A 16,503-nucleotide genomic window follows, 5' to 3' on the forward strand; every position below is an offset into this window, starting at 1 on the left:
TAATCAATTAACTTATCAAAACTCTGTTTACTTTGTCAGATTCTGATATCTCCTTTTGTTGCTGGTTGTCCTGCTGGTGGTGGTGATGATGTCTTCGTGTTTGCACAGCAAGCCCTCTGCCGACTGAGCTCCTATCCCAGTCCCTGCTTTCTCTGAATTCTCTATAATGCATAGGTTAACAACAAAGGGTTTGGGTCCCAGATCCAATATAGAAAAACTCATCATAGAATAAACACTTTTCTCAAAAAAAAAAAAAGTCCTATTCTTTTTCCCATTTGTTAAAAAAAAATAGTAGTGATCTTTACCTTACCAATTTTTTAAAATTTATCTTTCTTTTTCACAACAAAAAATGAGTTTCAACAAAGACTGTGAATGCCTTTAACCCCAAACAACAGGAAGAAATACAAAACAAACATATATTTTCTCTAGTCCCAAAAACTACATTTAAATACAATTGCAGTGACCTAGAGATACCACATCTAATTATATTTAGTGGCGACACTAGAGAGCTCCAATTTGATGCGTTGGTTAGAGACACTTAAATCAATCAAGACGAACAAATCTAATTCTATCATTATTAGAAATGACGTATGTATACATCTGGAGAAAATAATGATATAAAATGCACAATTTGTCAAATGTACGTACCCAAAGTTCAAATAGATTATTAATGGGTGGAATGAAAGGCCCATGTGCCATTGCTTCAGGAAAGGGCCCAAAGATTACATCTAATTTGTAGACAAAAAACACAAACAGGTATCTCTACTTTTACATGAATTTGTTGGTTATATCATGCAAACAAAAATATGTGTATCAACTCCCAAATACCAAAAAAAAAAAATTAGTCTTTGATATTTTCTTCCAGTTCTTACATGATAGGCCTTGAAAACAAGATACCCAAAGCCTATATGATTTCCCATCAAACATTTTAAAATATTCTCATTTTCTTTGCTACCAACTTCTGTACAACTAGTTAAGACTTCACCCACCACTAAACAGAGATTCTAAAGTGAAATTCAGGGGCATACACCTACACAGAGAGAAGGGCACAAACCAGAACTGAGAAACTTCTCCTCTGAGAAGGGAATCATAGAATAAAAGGCCAAAGCTTCCCCAGTCAGCAGACCAGCCTTCTAAAGCCATTTTCCCCCCTCAAGAAGTTATTATGAAAAAAAATGATCATGCAGGTATGAGACAGTCACTCCCAAAGCTACCTCAAATCTCTCCACTGTCCTGCTGGGATGTTCTCCAGCTCCAACCTAACGTTCACACTGGACCCTCACTGGTACTTCAAGGAGATCAAACAATATTATTCTATGCTTATGCAGACAATATTAATCATAACACAAGACAGAGTGATATCTACCTGCCCTTAAAACAGCCCAAGTGGAACCATGTTTTCTTATTAAGCAACAATAATAAACTTGTCAAGAACCATGTTAACAAAGCAATGTCTACAAAGCACAGAAGTTTACTCTAGTTAAATACCCATCATTCAAAGAGCATAAGCATTTTGGAGTGAAGTCATTTCCTAAACATTTTTTAAACATGTCCTCAGATGTGGCACCTGACCAGATTTTTACAAGGAAATTTTTCAGCAAAACTGGAAGTTCGTTAAAATGTTATTTTTAGAAGAAAACAGGTCATTTCTCCCCTTCTGTATCCCCCTACATCCCCAAGTCATTTGTATTTAGTTATTCATCTTGTGTGAAGGGACAGCACGTGATTCATGACGTCCGAAACACGGCTGGTGTTTTGCACGGTTGCAAAGGCTGTGATGTCCCGCAGCCAGCCTAATAGTGGATAATTTATATATTTTCTCTGTAATGAGATTGGGGTGCTTCCCGGTATATTGTGAAGATTAATCCTAGATCATAGAATTGTTTTTTTAAAAGAACAAAACTCCAAACATTGAGTGTGATGCACCAGACTAAGGAATTTCACCCTCTGTTACCCTTCTGCATACTTCTGGATAATAATTTCCCTGTTTTCCTCTATTATCCTTTGTCAAAAACCATTTTCTACAGATGTATTTCTTTTCCTTGGAAAATTCTCCACATGGATGCAGTCTAATTTAATTATCCAGAATCAAACACTCTTGTCAACAAGCTCAATGCAGGGAGTGTTATAAATACTGCTGAAGACAAGACACTGTGGCCCCAGAAAATAAACCATAAGTGAAAATAAACCAAAAATGGGAGCCGAGTGCAGAGTGAATCCCAGCGTGGCCCTTCCACCTATCATGGTCAATCAGCTTCCCCAACTCTTCATTTTCCAGAACTGACTCTGAGGAAAAGACGACATCTCTTTCCATTCCCACATAATACTAATATTGTACTGGTAGTAACTGTACTGGTAGACACGGGGGGAGGGGGAAGGACCGTTCTACTTACTTTCTTCATAATTTAAAACAATTAATGCTATGATGCCTTTACATCTGAGTCACAAGATTTTTAAGCAAATAGTAATCCGCTACATTCTAGCCCCTGTGCCTTTTGATAAGATTTCTTCACAATAGCATTAAAAGACCAAAAGTACCTTTTGCAACATGGTTGTCATTTGAAACAGCAGTGCTTCATGTCCCTGGTCAGTTACTTACCTAAAGGGGAAAGAGAGAGAAAGAGACAGAAAGCATTAAGTGTTTGTAATCGTAATGTCACTAACAGCAGTAAGACTTGAACGAAAAGTCAGTTTGTAGTGCACACTGGTACAGCTCTTTTTAGTGTAAAAGAATAAAACAAACATTTTTTTCAGGTGCTCAAAATAGACACAACATAATATAAAATAACATATGATATGCAAGGGGCCTAGATCTCAGATCATAGGAGGATTTCCACAATCATGCAAAGCTGTTTGAGGGGATTACGAACAGTAGGAATATTTGTGTTCACTCATACGAATGGTTTCACTGGTTCAAGTTTAGTGTAGCAAGCAATATGGAGTCGTGCCCTTTGACTGACATTTTGATCAAAATGCACTCAAAAATGTGGTAATATGGCTTGTAGAAAAACTTAGGTGGACAGCTCAGTTACTGCCATGCCCTGGCCCATTTTACAGTATAGTACAAAAACTGAAAATCTGTTGTTTCACCGGAAAACTCTAATAAGTGAATTTTAGAATGATCAACATCTCTTATTCCACTATATAAACCCAACACTGCTTTCTCTCATTCATGTTCTTTCTGTGTTCATTCATAAACACAGCACATAAGTTTGCACACAGCAGGCTGTGAATACACCATTCCACACACCTCCATGTCACTTTAGTACGTGCATGTGTGTATTGTGTGGCATATGGTACAGATGGGTGGTGCACGCACACACATGTGTGTGTGCACGTGCCTTTGCATGTTCATGTGGTGGCAGAACAGAACACTAGGTGCCTTCCTCTACTCCTCTCTTGTCTTAGCATCTTGAGACAAGTCTCCATTTTAGCCGGGCTTGCTGCCAGTGAGCTTTGGGTAGGCTACCTCATACCCTTAGCTTTTCATTCTTTGAGAATTCCACACATACACACACATCATATGTACCACCCCATCCCAGTTGCCCTCTCTAAGTCTCCCTTAATTCTTCCAACGCCTTCCCTCTTAACTCCACATCTATTTTATTTTATTTTATTTTATTTTATTTTATTTTATTTTATTCTTGATAATCCAGTTAGTGCTGCACATGTGTGCATGGTCTGGAGGCCATGTGCTAGAGCACGGGAAATCTTATCACGACCTGGCACCCAGTGCTGAGCTGTAAGCACCAACAGCCATGTGTGGCTATGCTGAGTGCTGAGACTCAGACTCGGGCCCTCACGCTTACAGAGCAACCATCCTCACTCACTGAGCACTTCCTGCACCCGTGCATGTCATCTTAATGTACATAAATCTGTATATTAAGCGCTACTGAAGAATTTATTTAGCCACTATCTTCCTAATGATCATTTAGATCAGTGGTTCTCAATCTTCCTAATGAAAAATAATATACACCACCACCACCCCACCAACCATACAATTATTTCCATTGCTACGTCGTAACCGTACTTTTGCTATTATTAAGAATTGTAATGTAGGAGGCTGGAGGGATAGCTCAGGGGATTAAGAGCACTGACTTTTCTTCCAAGGTCCTGAGTTTAATTCCCAGCAACCGCATGGTGGCTCACAACCATCTGTAACAGGATCTGCTGCCCTCTTCTGGTGTGTCAGAAGACAGCTACAGTGTACTCATTATATATATATAATAAATAAAATCTTAAAAAGAAAAGAAATGCAAGGGTCAATAAATATTTCTTAAAAGAATTGTGATGTAAATATCTGGGTTTTACAATGTCTTAGGTGACCCCTGTGAAAGGGTTATTTAAACTCAGAGAGGGTTGTGACCCACAGTTTGAGAGCCACTGATTTATGTGTCAGTTTAAGTATGTTCCATTGTCTGGCCAAATATATGCCATTATTCCTTTTTTAATTTTTAAAGCTTTGTTTTCTAAGTATGGGTGCTTTGTCTGCATGTACGTCCACACACCCCATTTTTTTTTACTCTTCCTTTTCCACTTTCCAAAACATCATCTATAACCCATCCCGAGGCTCTGCTGTATACCTTATTAAGTATTTAACTCTTTTTCAATTGCCAACACACTCTCTCTCATTATTCTACACTAGGCTCTACCTCTTGACCTTGGGTTTATTTTCTTTAGAAAGTTCATAGATTCTTTTATATTTTGTCTTTTTCTTTGATTCATTAATTTTAGAACAATTTTTCTTAAATGCAGAAATTCTTCTATGTGAGTTAGCATAATTAGGCAGGCAGATTAGGACATGAGGAAGGAGCGTTCTTCTGATCATTCTGATGATGCTGGGAGCTCAGATGACTCACTGAGGACAATACAAAAGCAAGCCTGGATTTCAGTGTGTGCATCCATTTGGAAATTGTGCAGCCTGGCACATTATATTCAAATATTTTACAGGAGCTTGGATTTTTCAACTTCAGTGCTTTTCCTGGACAAACTTTCAAAGAAGACTCAGCACACAGTATCATTTGACTTTGGAGAAAGCTATTTCAAAAGTGTTTGCCTTATGAGAGAAAAGGGACAAAGACCGTGGGCTGAGGTTTACCAGGAAGAGCCTGGCACTGGGGTATAATTGGCTTGGCTTCAGGACCTGGCATGGCCACTGGCTAACTATGGGCCTTGTACAAATTGCTGAGCTCTGAGCCTCCAGTGTCTCCATGAAATGAGACTACTTAAAGAATTACAGATAGTAAGTAGGATATGCATGGCATAAATTTGGCTTCAGTTATGTATTATTAGATTGTTAGATTGATTGACAACAGTCTGTGACTAGACTTAGCCCAAAGTCTTTCACATACATCAACTACTTTAATCTCACAATGACCATGTGAAATGGCACACATCTAGTTGACGGGGAGCGATTCAGTTTCTACCTAGTCTACCGCAGTTAGAATGAAGGGTCCAAATGATAGCCACTTCTTCTCCAATTCTAAGTCAGTGTTCTCTCATGGTTACTTCTTGTCTCTTGTCTCCATCCCTTTCCCCAGTATGATTCAGCTTTTCACATTAAGATTCTCTTGTCATTCAATGTGTCTAGAAAAGACTCTTTTTCAAATTTATTTTTGGATCTAGGGAACATCTGTCTTGGTTAGTGTTTTACTGCTGTGAACAGATACCTTGGCTAAGGCAAGTCTTATAAAAGACAACATTTAATTGGGGCTGGCTTACAGGTTCAGAGGTTCATCCGGTCCATTATCATCAAGATGGGGGCATGGCAACTTCCAGGCAGACAAGGCACAGGAGGAACTGAGAGTTCTCAAACTTTATCCAAAGAAAGCCAAGAACAGATTGGCTTCAAGGCAGCTAGGACTAGGGTCTTAAAGCCAATGCCCACAATAACACACTTTCTTCAACAAGACCACACCTTCTCTAACAAGACCTCACCACCTAATAGTGCCACTACCTGGACTAAGCACAACATATATTATCTTAAATCTGTCTTTGGAAACTATATATCTGAATATCTTTCCAATATAATTTCATTCATCCTGCGCCCAGACAAAAGCTCTTTCTATACATGCAAACAGATAATCCTATTTTTATTTTCCTGTGCCCTTGATTCATCTCAAAACACTTCTTTCTGACAAAAGAAAACGTAGTGCAAACTGGTTGCTTCCTGGTTCACACCCGAGCACACGACCTTCACGTCTGTGCACTTTTCCTCCTCTGACCTGTCATTGTACTATAATGCTGACCCTACAGACATCATCACATGAGTTCCCTGCTCACTGGATTCCATGGGATTTGCTCAGTGGAATGACTAGACCGCATATTCCCAGATGGAAGAGGAGAGAGATGAAGATATTCATTCATCTGTTCCCTCCTGCTCTCACATGACTCTGACAATAACATCAGCTCTCACTACAGCTTCTATCAGATGGTCCCCCATCCATTCTCAGTGGTACACTTTCCCTTACTGTGGTCCTCCATGTCTTGCCTAGGAGAGATGATAGTTGTCCTATAGTAATGTACCACACATCTTTTGGGTTTCTATAATTTGACTGACTTCTGTGTTCACTGAAGTTTCTTCAGCAATTGTAGCTAAGTATATCTATTTATTCTTCTTCAGTAAGGGGGAGTGGGCATGGAGGAGTGCACAAAGATACTCCTTGGAGTTACCAACCTTAACAAGAAATCCCAGAATTGTTCTATTACACTCATATAATTATTATCTTTAAAATAATACATATCTATTTGGAACTGGCTTCTATCACTCTTGAAGACATAGGCCAAACCAATATACAAACATACCTCATTTTTTTCAAATATCTCATCAGCATTCCAGAAAATATGCATTCGTCATGCCTATTTAATCACAGAAATGAAATACTTCCCATTGCACAACATCCAAAAGTTTGTTTTAAATTTTCTTTAATGTATTATCTTCAAAAAAAACTCATAAATCTTACACGAAAGACTCTCAAGCAATGATGCTTACTTTTAGACTCAAGCTAAATCCATTCAAAAGCTTTTGCTGAACTCGCTAGCTGAGGAGTATGAAGTTGGACAGCCATGTTCACCTGGTAACCAGTGGTGTAAACTAGGAAATGAGAGACACGTGTGGTGACCATTGATTCTTCTTTTACTGTAATGTTTGTGGTGGCTTTGATGAGATTGGTTCCATAAGTTTATATCTTTGAGTAGATGGCTTCCAATTAATAGAAATGTTTGGAAAGAATTACAAAGTGTGGCATTGTTGAGGTGTATCACTGGGCATGGGCTTTGAGGTTTCAAAAGACTGGTGCAAGTTTCCAGTGTGCCTTCTTTCTGCTTCGTGGTCTCTAACCCTTTAAACCTGTAGCCCTAATTAAATGTTATTTTTACAAGTTGCCTTGGTAATGGCATTTTATCACAGAAATACAAAAGCGACAAAGACAATGGATTTAGTAATTCTTTGAGAACTTCACACATGCATACAATGTATTTTGATCCTATTCACTTCACACTCCTCCCCTTCTTTTTTTATGGCTCCCATTTATTTACAGTACATCAGAAGCTATAGCATACATATGATACATATTATATATAGTCTTCCCAGTATGCCTCAGGAATTGCTATTTCTTTCTACAGGAGAAAACCAAACATCACAACTTGCCCAAACAATGTAAGTAGAAAAATCAGAATTTACCAATCTCAAAAGTCTGTTCTTTTTCCCATTACATTTTACTGTCTCCTTTAAAAAGATTTAGTTTACTTGATAGCAGGTGACCTCAGATTCTGCTAACTATTCATCCTATTATATTATAATACATCATAGTTTTATGAGATGTAATTTAGCCTATGGTATAATTATTATTAAACCATTAAATTATTTTTTATTTATTCTTTTTTGTTATGGTTTAGACTTTATCCCCCTTCTAGTCTACCCTCCAACTGTTCCACATCCTACCCCTGTCTTCAAGAGGATGTATTCATTCCCCCACCCAACCAGATCTTTCCCTGGGGCCCCAAGTCTCTAAATTATTATAGTATTTCCACTTGATTTTCTCTTACCCTTAAAAAATGTTAGAACTCTACCATGATAATTATGGAAAAAAATGAAGAAGTCAAAACTACAACAAGGTGAAGATGCTCCTGTGGTGTAAAGTCTTCAGATCAGTGTCCTGGAGCCTGGAGCACCAGAATCATGATAGGGCTTCCTAGTAAACATCCCAGAGGACAAGAGAAAGCCCAGGAAACCTCAACCCTACATAAAGAACCACAGTCAATTAGGGAATGCTGAGAGTGGGAGAAACAGTCTTCTCCAGGAATGAAAACACCAACTAACTATCCATCACCAAGTGATCAGCCCTGAAAACATATACACAAGTAACATTATACAGACTAAGCAGGGCATATTTAGGAATACAAATGTATATGCATATATGCATGTAATAACAATTAATGGAAAAGAGTCATGGATTTTAAAGAAACCAAGAAATGGTATATGGAAAGATTTGGAGAGAGGAAAAGGAAGGGAAAACTATGTAATTATATTATAATCTCAAAAATAAAATTTAAAAAATTTTACATCACTGATTCTTAAGTCCCATAATATGTTCTTGAAGATTTTCTGGGCTCTCCAAGGTGATTCTTCTGCATAAAGAATCATGAGAATAATTCTTATTCCAGGGGTCTCTAAACCAGCAAGATTATGAATAATAACACCTAGGAATTTAGACATACGAGTTCTTGGGTCCAACTCCATCTCTTGAATTAGAAATTCTCAAACAGAATCCAGTGCTTCGTGTTTTAATGAGCAATCAAACAAAATTCTGGAACATTCCACAAAGCACTTTCCCAATTATTTGTCCTATTCACTTTCACATAGACCATCAAGAGCTGTCATGGAGTCAAGGCCTGGTCACACTCCAGTTTCCGTGGGTTTTCTCTGAGCACCCACAAGCATGCTCACCATTTATCTTTCTTGGTCTGTTTTATCTAAATTAAGATCACAATTTCAACAGATGTAATGTCCACATTCACAAAGCCTCGCTAGGAGCCATCAAAGCTACAAACAAGTATTCAGATACTTCAATCACAACCAGTTATAAATCTCCCGGAATTGTGTGTGTGACCATGAATCTCAGATGGCTATTCTAACATTATAAAATCTTTCCATAGTCCACTTCATGTGTGGTCAATAACCCTCTGTGTGTTCTAGTACCAATTTAGAAAATGTAATACTTAGGCATTCACAGAAAGTTTCCATGGGAGGGGGAGGTAATGACAGCAAAAAAGAATATGGTCTCCAAGAACCAAAAGAATAAAACAAGTTCACAAAAAAACTTGCTCAATTAAAGTCCCAGGCATACTGGTAATGACATCACATCGCAGAATATTAATTGTGGACCACGTTATTCTTTGGGCTCTTGTATCAGTGAAGTGCTAACAGGGCCAGATCCCACATCTCACACAATAGCCCAGAATACAAGAGGAAAGTCAACACTGTATGCTTCGTGCTGAGCAAAGCATTCCGTCTGACATTTAGAACCGTTGGACTACTTTTAATTTTAGCCCCAGTTTCCAGAGACTGACAAAGACACAGAGCTACTGCTTGAAGCCCTTGCCTTTGGCTCCATTGAGCCACTCTGCAGAGCCTTTGAGGACTCTGTGGCCACCAACAGAATGTGCATTATTCCTTCTGTAGCTGAAAGACTCGGTCCTGGCCTTTCATGCAGGTTCACTCTACTCTGAGAGAGGCGACTCAGTAGTTGAAGTGTTCCCCTCTCTGCTGTGAGGCTGTAGCTCTCTGTGTGTTAATGATGGCTTACATTTAGCTCCACTTAAAAAGCCTCCTTCACCTCCTTCAGATTCACTATTCAATCCGATTCTCCCGGCCTCTCACTGGGAATTAGGATTCCATAGTAAACAATTTCATGGCTCTTCATTTTTATTCTTTCTCACCAGAGGTTTTGCTGTGAATTTGGCAAAGATGAGCCACTGAAAGCTGCTTGCCACTGATGAAATATTAGCTAGACAAACCTTTTCGCCATCAGCATCAGTTTTTTTCAGTATCTCACTCTTAGCAAAACAAAACAATTAAAAATAACTTAACAAATGAAAAAGCCCACCTCCCACTGAAAAATGAAGACTCACTATTTTAATCTAGCTTTCCCTGTCCCCATTATTCTTAGCAGCAACCTAAATAACAGTTGCATAAATAGCAACAACAGGCACAATTGCTGACCCTCCTTCTCATGGGCTTCCAGTCACAACTGTTCAAAACCACATCTAAAAGCTAAGGCTGCAATTTAGTGGGTAAGTGCTTGCATAGTAGGTTCACAAACCCTGGGTCAACAACAACAGAAACCTCATATCAGACCAAGTAGATGAATATTTAGATGACTTTTAGGGACCCCATGAGCTAAAAGTAACATCTTAGCTCCCTCCCTTCCTTGATTTCCATCAAAAAGACATACAGTATTAATAATGTATACATTTTCTTTGTGTTTTGAGATAGATAGAAATTGTACGATTAAATAAAAATATAGTTATTAACAATAATATGTAGAGAAATTTTAATTCAACAACATGGCTGCTCTGGCAAGGGATCACATCCATCAATATAATCTAGCCAGAGTGAAAACATGCCCTGGATTACAGTATGACCTGGCTGGAATACAGACACATACCTTTAATCCATAAAAATGAAGGTAAGCTTAGTTTATAAAAGGAAGCAGCCATATTTGAAAGTGATGTCTGGTTGAGGGGCAGACAAAGTGATGAATAAGAGAAAGATTTGACAGAAGAAATCAAAGATAGGATACTCCCAACTCACAGGAGAAGAGCAGAGGAAGAGAGGCTACTTAAGAGCAGTGGGAGAGAAAAAACAGGTATGGAGGTGTAGTGGGTAGAGTGTGTGTGTGTGTGAGAGAGAGAGAGAGACAGTTTTACTGGGACAGTTTTACAGAGACAGGATACAAAAAGAAAAGGCTAGGCACAGGCGAAGACAGAATGAGCCAGAGAATGAGAAGGAACCAGAAGACAAGAACATATTAACAAAGTTAATATGAGGCCAAGCAGAGCAATTCAGTAAGAACATGAGAGAAGCCAGATTGAATCAGTTGGCTTAGAAGATGAGACTGTACAGAGGCTGGAAGCTTCCAGGCCTAGGCCTAGGGATAGTTAGAAGAGAGAAGGAAACACTCTAGGCTCAGCTCAAGCTATGTATTGACACAGCTTGGATATAGCTTGGATCTGATGAAATAAAGCAACCTTTACAATAATAACCTATAACTTATATGTTCCTAGTACTACCAAAATTACATTGACTATGTTACATAGTACCTTAAATATTTTTTTAAAACAATTCATGAAAACCATCCTATGATCCACATTCTGATGACAAGGAAAGTCAATCTATAACAATACATACCAAAGACCACATTGCTGTCAAAAGCAAATGCAAAGCAAAACTCAAGCCCCAGTTTCCCTGCCTGGTGATGCCTAGTTTTGCTAGTGTTTTTCCAATCAATCCAGTGCAGCCACATGAACTGTCAGTAGACCAAGCATCCAAGGACTTGGTGCTAGGTAAGATGAATTTTTTAAGGCAGTTCAGAGGAGAAAATAAGATGACAGAGAAGGCTGGGAGGATCCAAAGAAAATGAAGCATTCTCATTACTGAGGTAAGCCAATGTGTAAACAGCCAGAGAATAAACCATTCCTGTTAAACACTGTTAACAGAAGGATAAAATGGGAAAATATCACAGCTGGAGCTAGGACCTATAGATCTTAGATTAAAACTATTATTAATAATAACTTAGACTGATATAACATGTTCAGTTTGTGCATTACTGAGAGATAACCAATGGTGCCCAAGATGTTTACGAAAATAAATGACATGGTCAGAGGGCACTTTGAGGAGATTCATTTCATGAGTGAACAGACTCACAAGGAGAGAAAGAGATGACAATGTGGAAGGAGAAAGCTAGTGCTATCCTAACAAGCTGTGTTAGTCTGTGTCACTGTAAAACTATGAAGAAAAAAAAAAAACTTGGTTTGGAGAAAAGGTTTATTTCATCTTATAGCTTTTAGCCCATCATCAAGGGGTACTAAGGCAGGAATGCTCCTTCCTGCCCTGCTGCCCATAGCTTTCTCAGTCTCAGTCATCATCGCTTTCTTATATCATCCAGGACCAACTGCCCAGGGGTAGCACTGTAGTCAGGCCCTCCCATATCAACCTTTAATCAAGAAAATGCCCCCTCAGACCTGTAGAGGCCAATGAATGGAGATATTTTCTCAAATGAGGTTCTCTCTTCCCAGGTGACCCATTTGTTGTCAAGTTGACAGAAAAACTAACCAGCACACAAGCCAAACACACCAAGATGAGAAACACAGCCCCTGGCTCCTAAAGATCAAACATGGTCAGTTAAGCCTGAGCTTAGAGCTGACTTCCTTTTCCCAGGTCAGGGTCAGAGCTGGTGTCAGCAGCAGTGTGTACTGAGCTATGAGCTCCACAAAACAGGGAATGCTGGTTTAACTTGGATCCCTATGTCTAGCAGAGCGGCTGCCATGACCTTGGCACTTGAACATATTTACTGAATAAAAGAATGAAGGACTGAGTCAAAGTGACCGAGGAAAAAAACACATTCCAGACTTCATGTGATGGAGGTAGAACGAAACCACAGAGAAACAAAAGCAGAAGGGCATACGTACACAGACCATCACAGTATTTTTACACAAAGCACACTCTCCTGATAGGAAGATGAAGCAATGCCTCATCATAACAAAGGCAATGAAGGGGCTGAATCCGCACCAATTGAACAAATCCCATTCAAAGGAGAGGCAGCTTTGAAACCATCAGGGAGATCTGGATCTATTTAGTGATAATGGTATTAAAGTTTAGAGAACTGGGGGAATGGCTCAGGGGTTAAAGCACCTGCCACGGAAACACGAAGCTGGATTTTGGATCCACAGAACTCATAAATGCTCAGTGAGTCTCGAGACCCATTTGTACTTTCAACGCTCATATGATGGAGAAGAGGGGGAGACCCTGGAGTAAGCTGGCTAACAAGACCTGTCAAATGAAAGATGTTGCCTCCCTGAATAAGGTGGACAGCAATATAGACTCCTGCCACAAGCTTCAGGGAGGCTTCTGCACACACATGCACACATGTGCATGCACCACCACATACTCATGTACTCACACACAGGCAAACACATACATGGGGCATTGTGACATACATCTAGGCCCTCAGTGATGGGAGAGTCAGAGACAGGAGGATGTTGAGCGATCACAAGATCACCAGTCTGGTCAATCAATGAACTCCAGGATCAATGGCACCCTGTCTCTATAACAAGGTAGAGCCTAGGCATGTAGGCATAGTAGCAGCAGCATTTAAAATATGATGAATGCAGGAATGTTTAAAATGCAATCTCATTTACATAGGTCTTATGATTTACTTCCAATAAAATAACTCAAGAGGGTACAATCTGTCCTTAAGTTCTAGAAAGAAAATTGTGTAGTTTTTACCCTACTATCTATGTTAATGGCAAAAAAAAAGTCTTTATAGTGGCATGTGTAAAAAAAGAGGTAATCGCACATGTGTGTTCATGTAAGCAAAAGCATTAATTTTTAAATTACTTTGGATGTCACTACTGAAATATGTAAACACACACATACACACATTAATTTATGTCAAGGGTTTGTTTTAAAGGGAACTCTTTGAAGCCGGGCGTGGTGGCGCACGCCTTTAATCCCAGCACTCGGGAGGCAGAGGCAGGTGGATTTCTGAGTTCGAGGCCAGCCTGGTCTACAAAGTGAGTTCCAGGACAGCCAGGGCTACACAGAGAAACCCTGTCTCGAAAAACCAAAAAAAAAATAAAATAAAATAAAGGGAACTCTTTGGACTCAAGTGTAGAGAATCAGTCTAATCACAGAGGCCACATCTACAGTCCATGAAGGAAGTGACTTCACTAGCTCCACTAGCATTAAAAATAAGACAAATATCCAAATAAATGCTATCTAAAAATGTACTTTTCAACATTCCTTTCACTCATTTTGATTGATTTGGTTTGGATTTGTGTTGCTGGAGAAGTAACCCAGGCCCTTGCGTGTTCCATGCCGGCACCCCACCACTACACTATATCCTATGGCCATCTCTTTGTTTTAAATAAAAATATTGACACTGTGCCCACTGGCCACGCTTCACAGTCTCATCAGCCTGGGTTGGGTCTAGCTAGAAAGAGGCCAAGAGGAGCTAGGAAATGTGTTTGCCTTTCTGAGCAAGGCATGTGCAAAAGCTGAAAATGCTCACCCATCATGCTACATCAGATATCTCAGCCCAGAATGAAATATCTGAACTGACAGACCTAGGTCAGTGTCTACAAGGCAGCCATTCCTTCATGGAGCTGACACATCCCGTAGGAAAATGTCACCTCCCCCTCAGCCTCCTGCTGTGCTGACTGTGACCAGGGAAGCTGGCTTCCTGTGGAGATGGAAGCTAGGAGCTTAGATGATGAAGGTCTGTGTTCTTCATCCAGAAAATGCATGAGGACAAGGAGGTGGTACTTCCTTCATCTTCATTATTATCAAGACTATTTATTTGTAAATTCCCAAATTAACTTCTACCTCTGGAATCTAGCGTCCTTTGTTTGAAAGAATAGTCAATAACAGGTGTAGAATGGTTGAGTTCACTGGAAAACCCTCGCAGACAGTATATCAGCCCAACGGTCAGGTTCCTGTCCACAGGGACAAGTCAAATCGGTGAAGTTATCCCTAATGAGATGTGATGGGCATGGCTCTTTATTCTAGGATCATTTCCCCCAAAGCATAGTGCAGTCTCATTATATGAGGAAAAAGTGCACTCCACAAATTCCAGCAGCGGGTATCCCATAGTGACCTCAGTGCCTCAGCCCTCCTCAAACTATTAAAGTCACTGAAGCTAGGGAAGGCAGTACATTGTCCCAACACAGAGGACGCTGAGAAAACAGCACCAAAGCAGCCACCTAGAACAGAGAGACCTGGGGGTCAAACACCAGGGAAACATGCTTGCCAAGTAAGCTTGGCAGCCTGAGTCCGATCCCCAGAACCCACATGACAGTGGACAGAGAGAAGAAAATCATGTCATGGCATTGCATACACAAATCATATACACATACATATGCAGTAACAAATATTTTTTAAAAAATGTTTGAAAAACAATCTCAATCAACTATGCCCCTTAATCATCACAATAAAATGAATAAATGTAATTAATAATAATGTATACCAGCTATAAAGTATGTACTAGATCAACGTGAGATGTTCTTGATTGAAGCAACTAACAGAAGAGGTATTAGTAGATGTTCAAGTTTGTTTCTCTGTTGTTATGATTCGACACTGACCTAAAGCAACCTGGGGAGGAAAGGGTTTATTTGGCTTTCGCTTCCAGATCATGGTCCATCACCAGGGAAGTCAGGAAAAGAACTGAAGCAGAGAGAAAAGAGGAATGCTGTTTCCTGGCTTGCTTTCTGGCTTGCTTGCCCCTCCTCCTACTCAGCCAGCTTTCTAATACAATCCAGAACCACCTGCGTAGGGGTGACACCACTCACAGTGGGCTGGACCTCCTACATCAATGACCAATCAAGACCAGGCCCCTCCAACATGCCCACAAGCCAGCCTGATGGAAACAACTCCCTCTGTTGCTGCTTCCTTCTTCCCAGGTGACTATGATTTATATCAAGTAACATAAACTAGCCAACACTAGAAAATACTCTCCCTGCCGGCTTAACCTTTCCATAAACGTTAAACTGCTTTGAAATAAAATAGAATAAAAGAAAAACAGTTGGACTATCTCTCCATGAAATAAATAAAAGCACTTTTCAGCTTTTTAACTTGTATATTGATATTTAACAAATTAATACTATGACTAGATATTGAATTTCTGTTCAATGATACTTGACAGGAATACACATACTTTCTCCATCATCCCTAAATAGACTTTCCAGCCTCCAAAAGAAAATACAGACGAAATTAGCTGATAGATTACTCTAAGAGATGATGGGAATTCTAATCTATTGCAGAGACCTGAGTTAAGATATCTGCTAGAGAGAAGTTTTGCTGCTCCAAGCTAAAAGGGGATGCTCTGGGAACTGAGGTGCATTGTCCTCAGAGATCCCCAGCAGGTGCTCAACCATTGACCAAGAATATGCACACTGTGGGAAGACAGGCTTCCCGCTGGCCATCCCATGTCCAAGGAAACAGAAGTTCATCGGTGTGTGCACATTTATAGGGCTAGAAAAGTCCCACAGAGGTCATTGCTTCAGTTTCTTTGTTTTTATAGAGAAGGGAATTTTAGTAACAGTTTAGTATCAGTTTTCATCTCTGATATGCAATTTTCTAGCCACGTCAATGGTGTGTAAAAATAAGAGATATGATATCTTAAGGTATTAAAAAATCAGCCTCTCTTAAAAGTCACATTATCCGCTCTTCCGGTCAGAAAAGCACCAGGGTAGCTAGGGTGCAGGGTCGGCTGACACTCGCCAGCT

General features: G+C 39.7%; 1 protein-coding gene across 39 annotated transcripts in view; it reads right to left on the reverse strand.

The window, feature by feature from the left end:
- The window catches only part of Ank2 (ankyrin 2), a 583,460-nt gene that overhangs the window by 412,389 nt on the left and 154,568 nt on the right, over positions 1-16,503 (reverse strand). For 6 of the 39 annotated variants that reach the window (XM_021159015.2, XM_029474800.1, XM_029474822.1 and 3 more), the window contains exon 2: positions 2,539-2,599. The exons of the other annotated variants lie outside the window; for them this stretch is intronic. In XM_021159015.2, coding sequence (XP_021014674.1) covers positions 2,539-2,559 — 21 coding nt within the window. In that variant the 5' untranslated portion in view covers positions 2,560-2,599. The remainder of the gene's footprint in view (positions 1-2,538; positions 2,600-16,503) is intronic. 39 annotated transcript variants of the gene reach the window in all.

Source organism: Mus caroli, chromosome 3 (assembly GCF_900094665.2).
Source record: "Mus caroli chromosome 3, CAROLI_EIJ_v1.1, whole genome shotgun sequence".
Taxonomy (NCBI): Eukaryota; Metazoa; Chordata; class Mammalia; order Rodentia; family Muridae; genus Mus; species Mus caroli.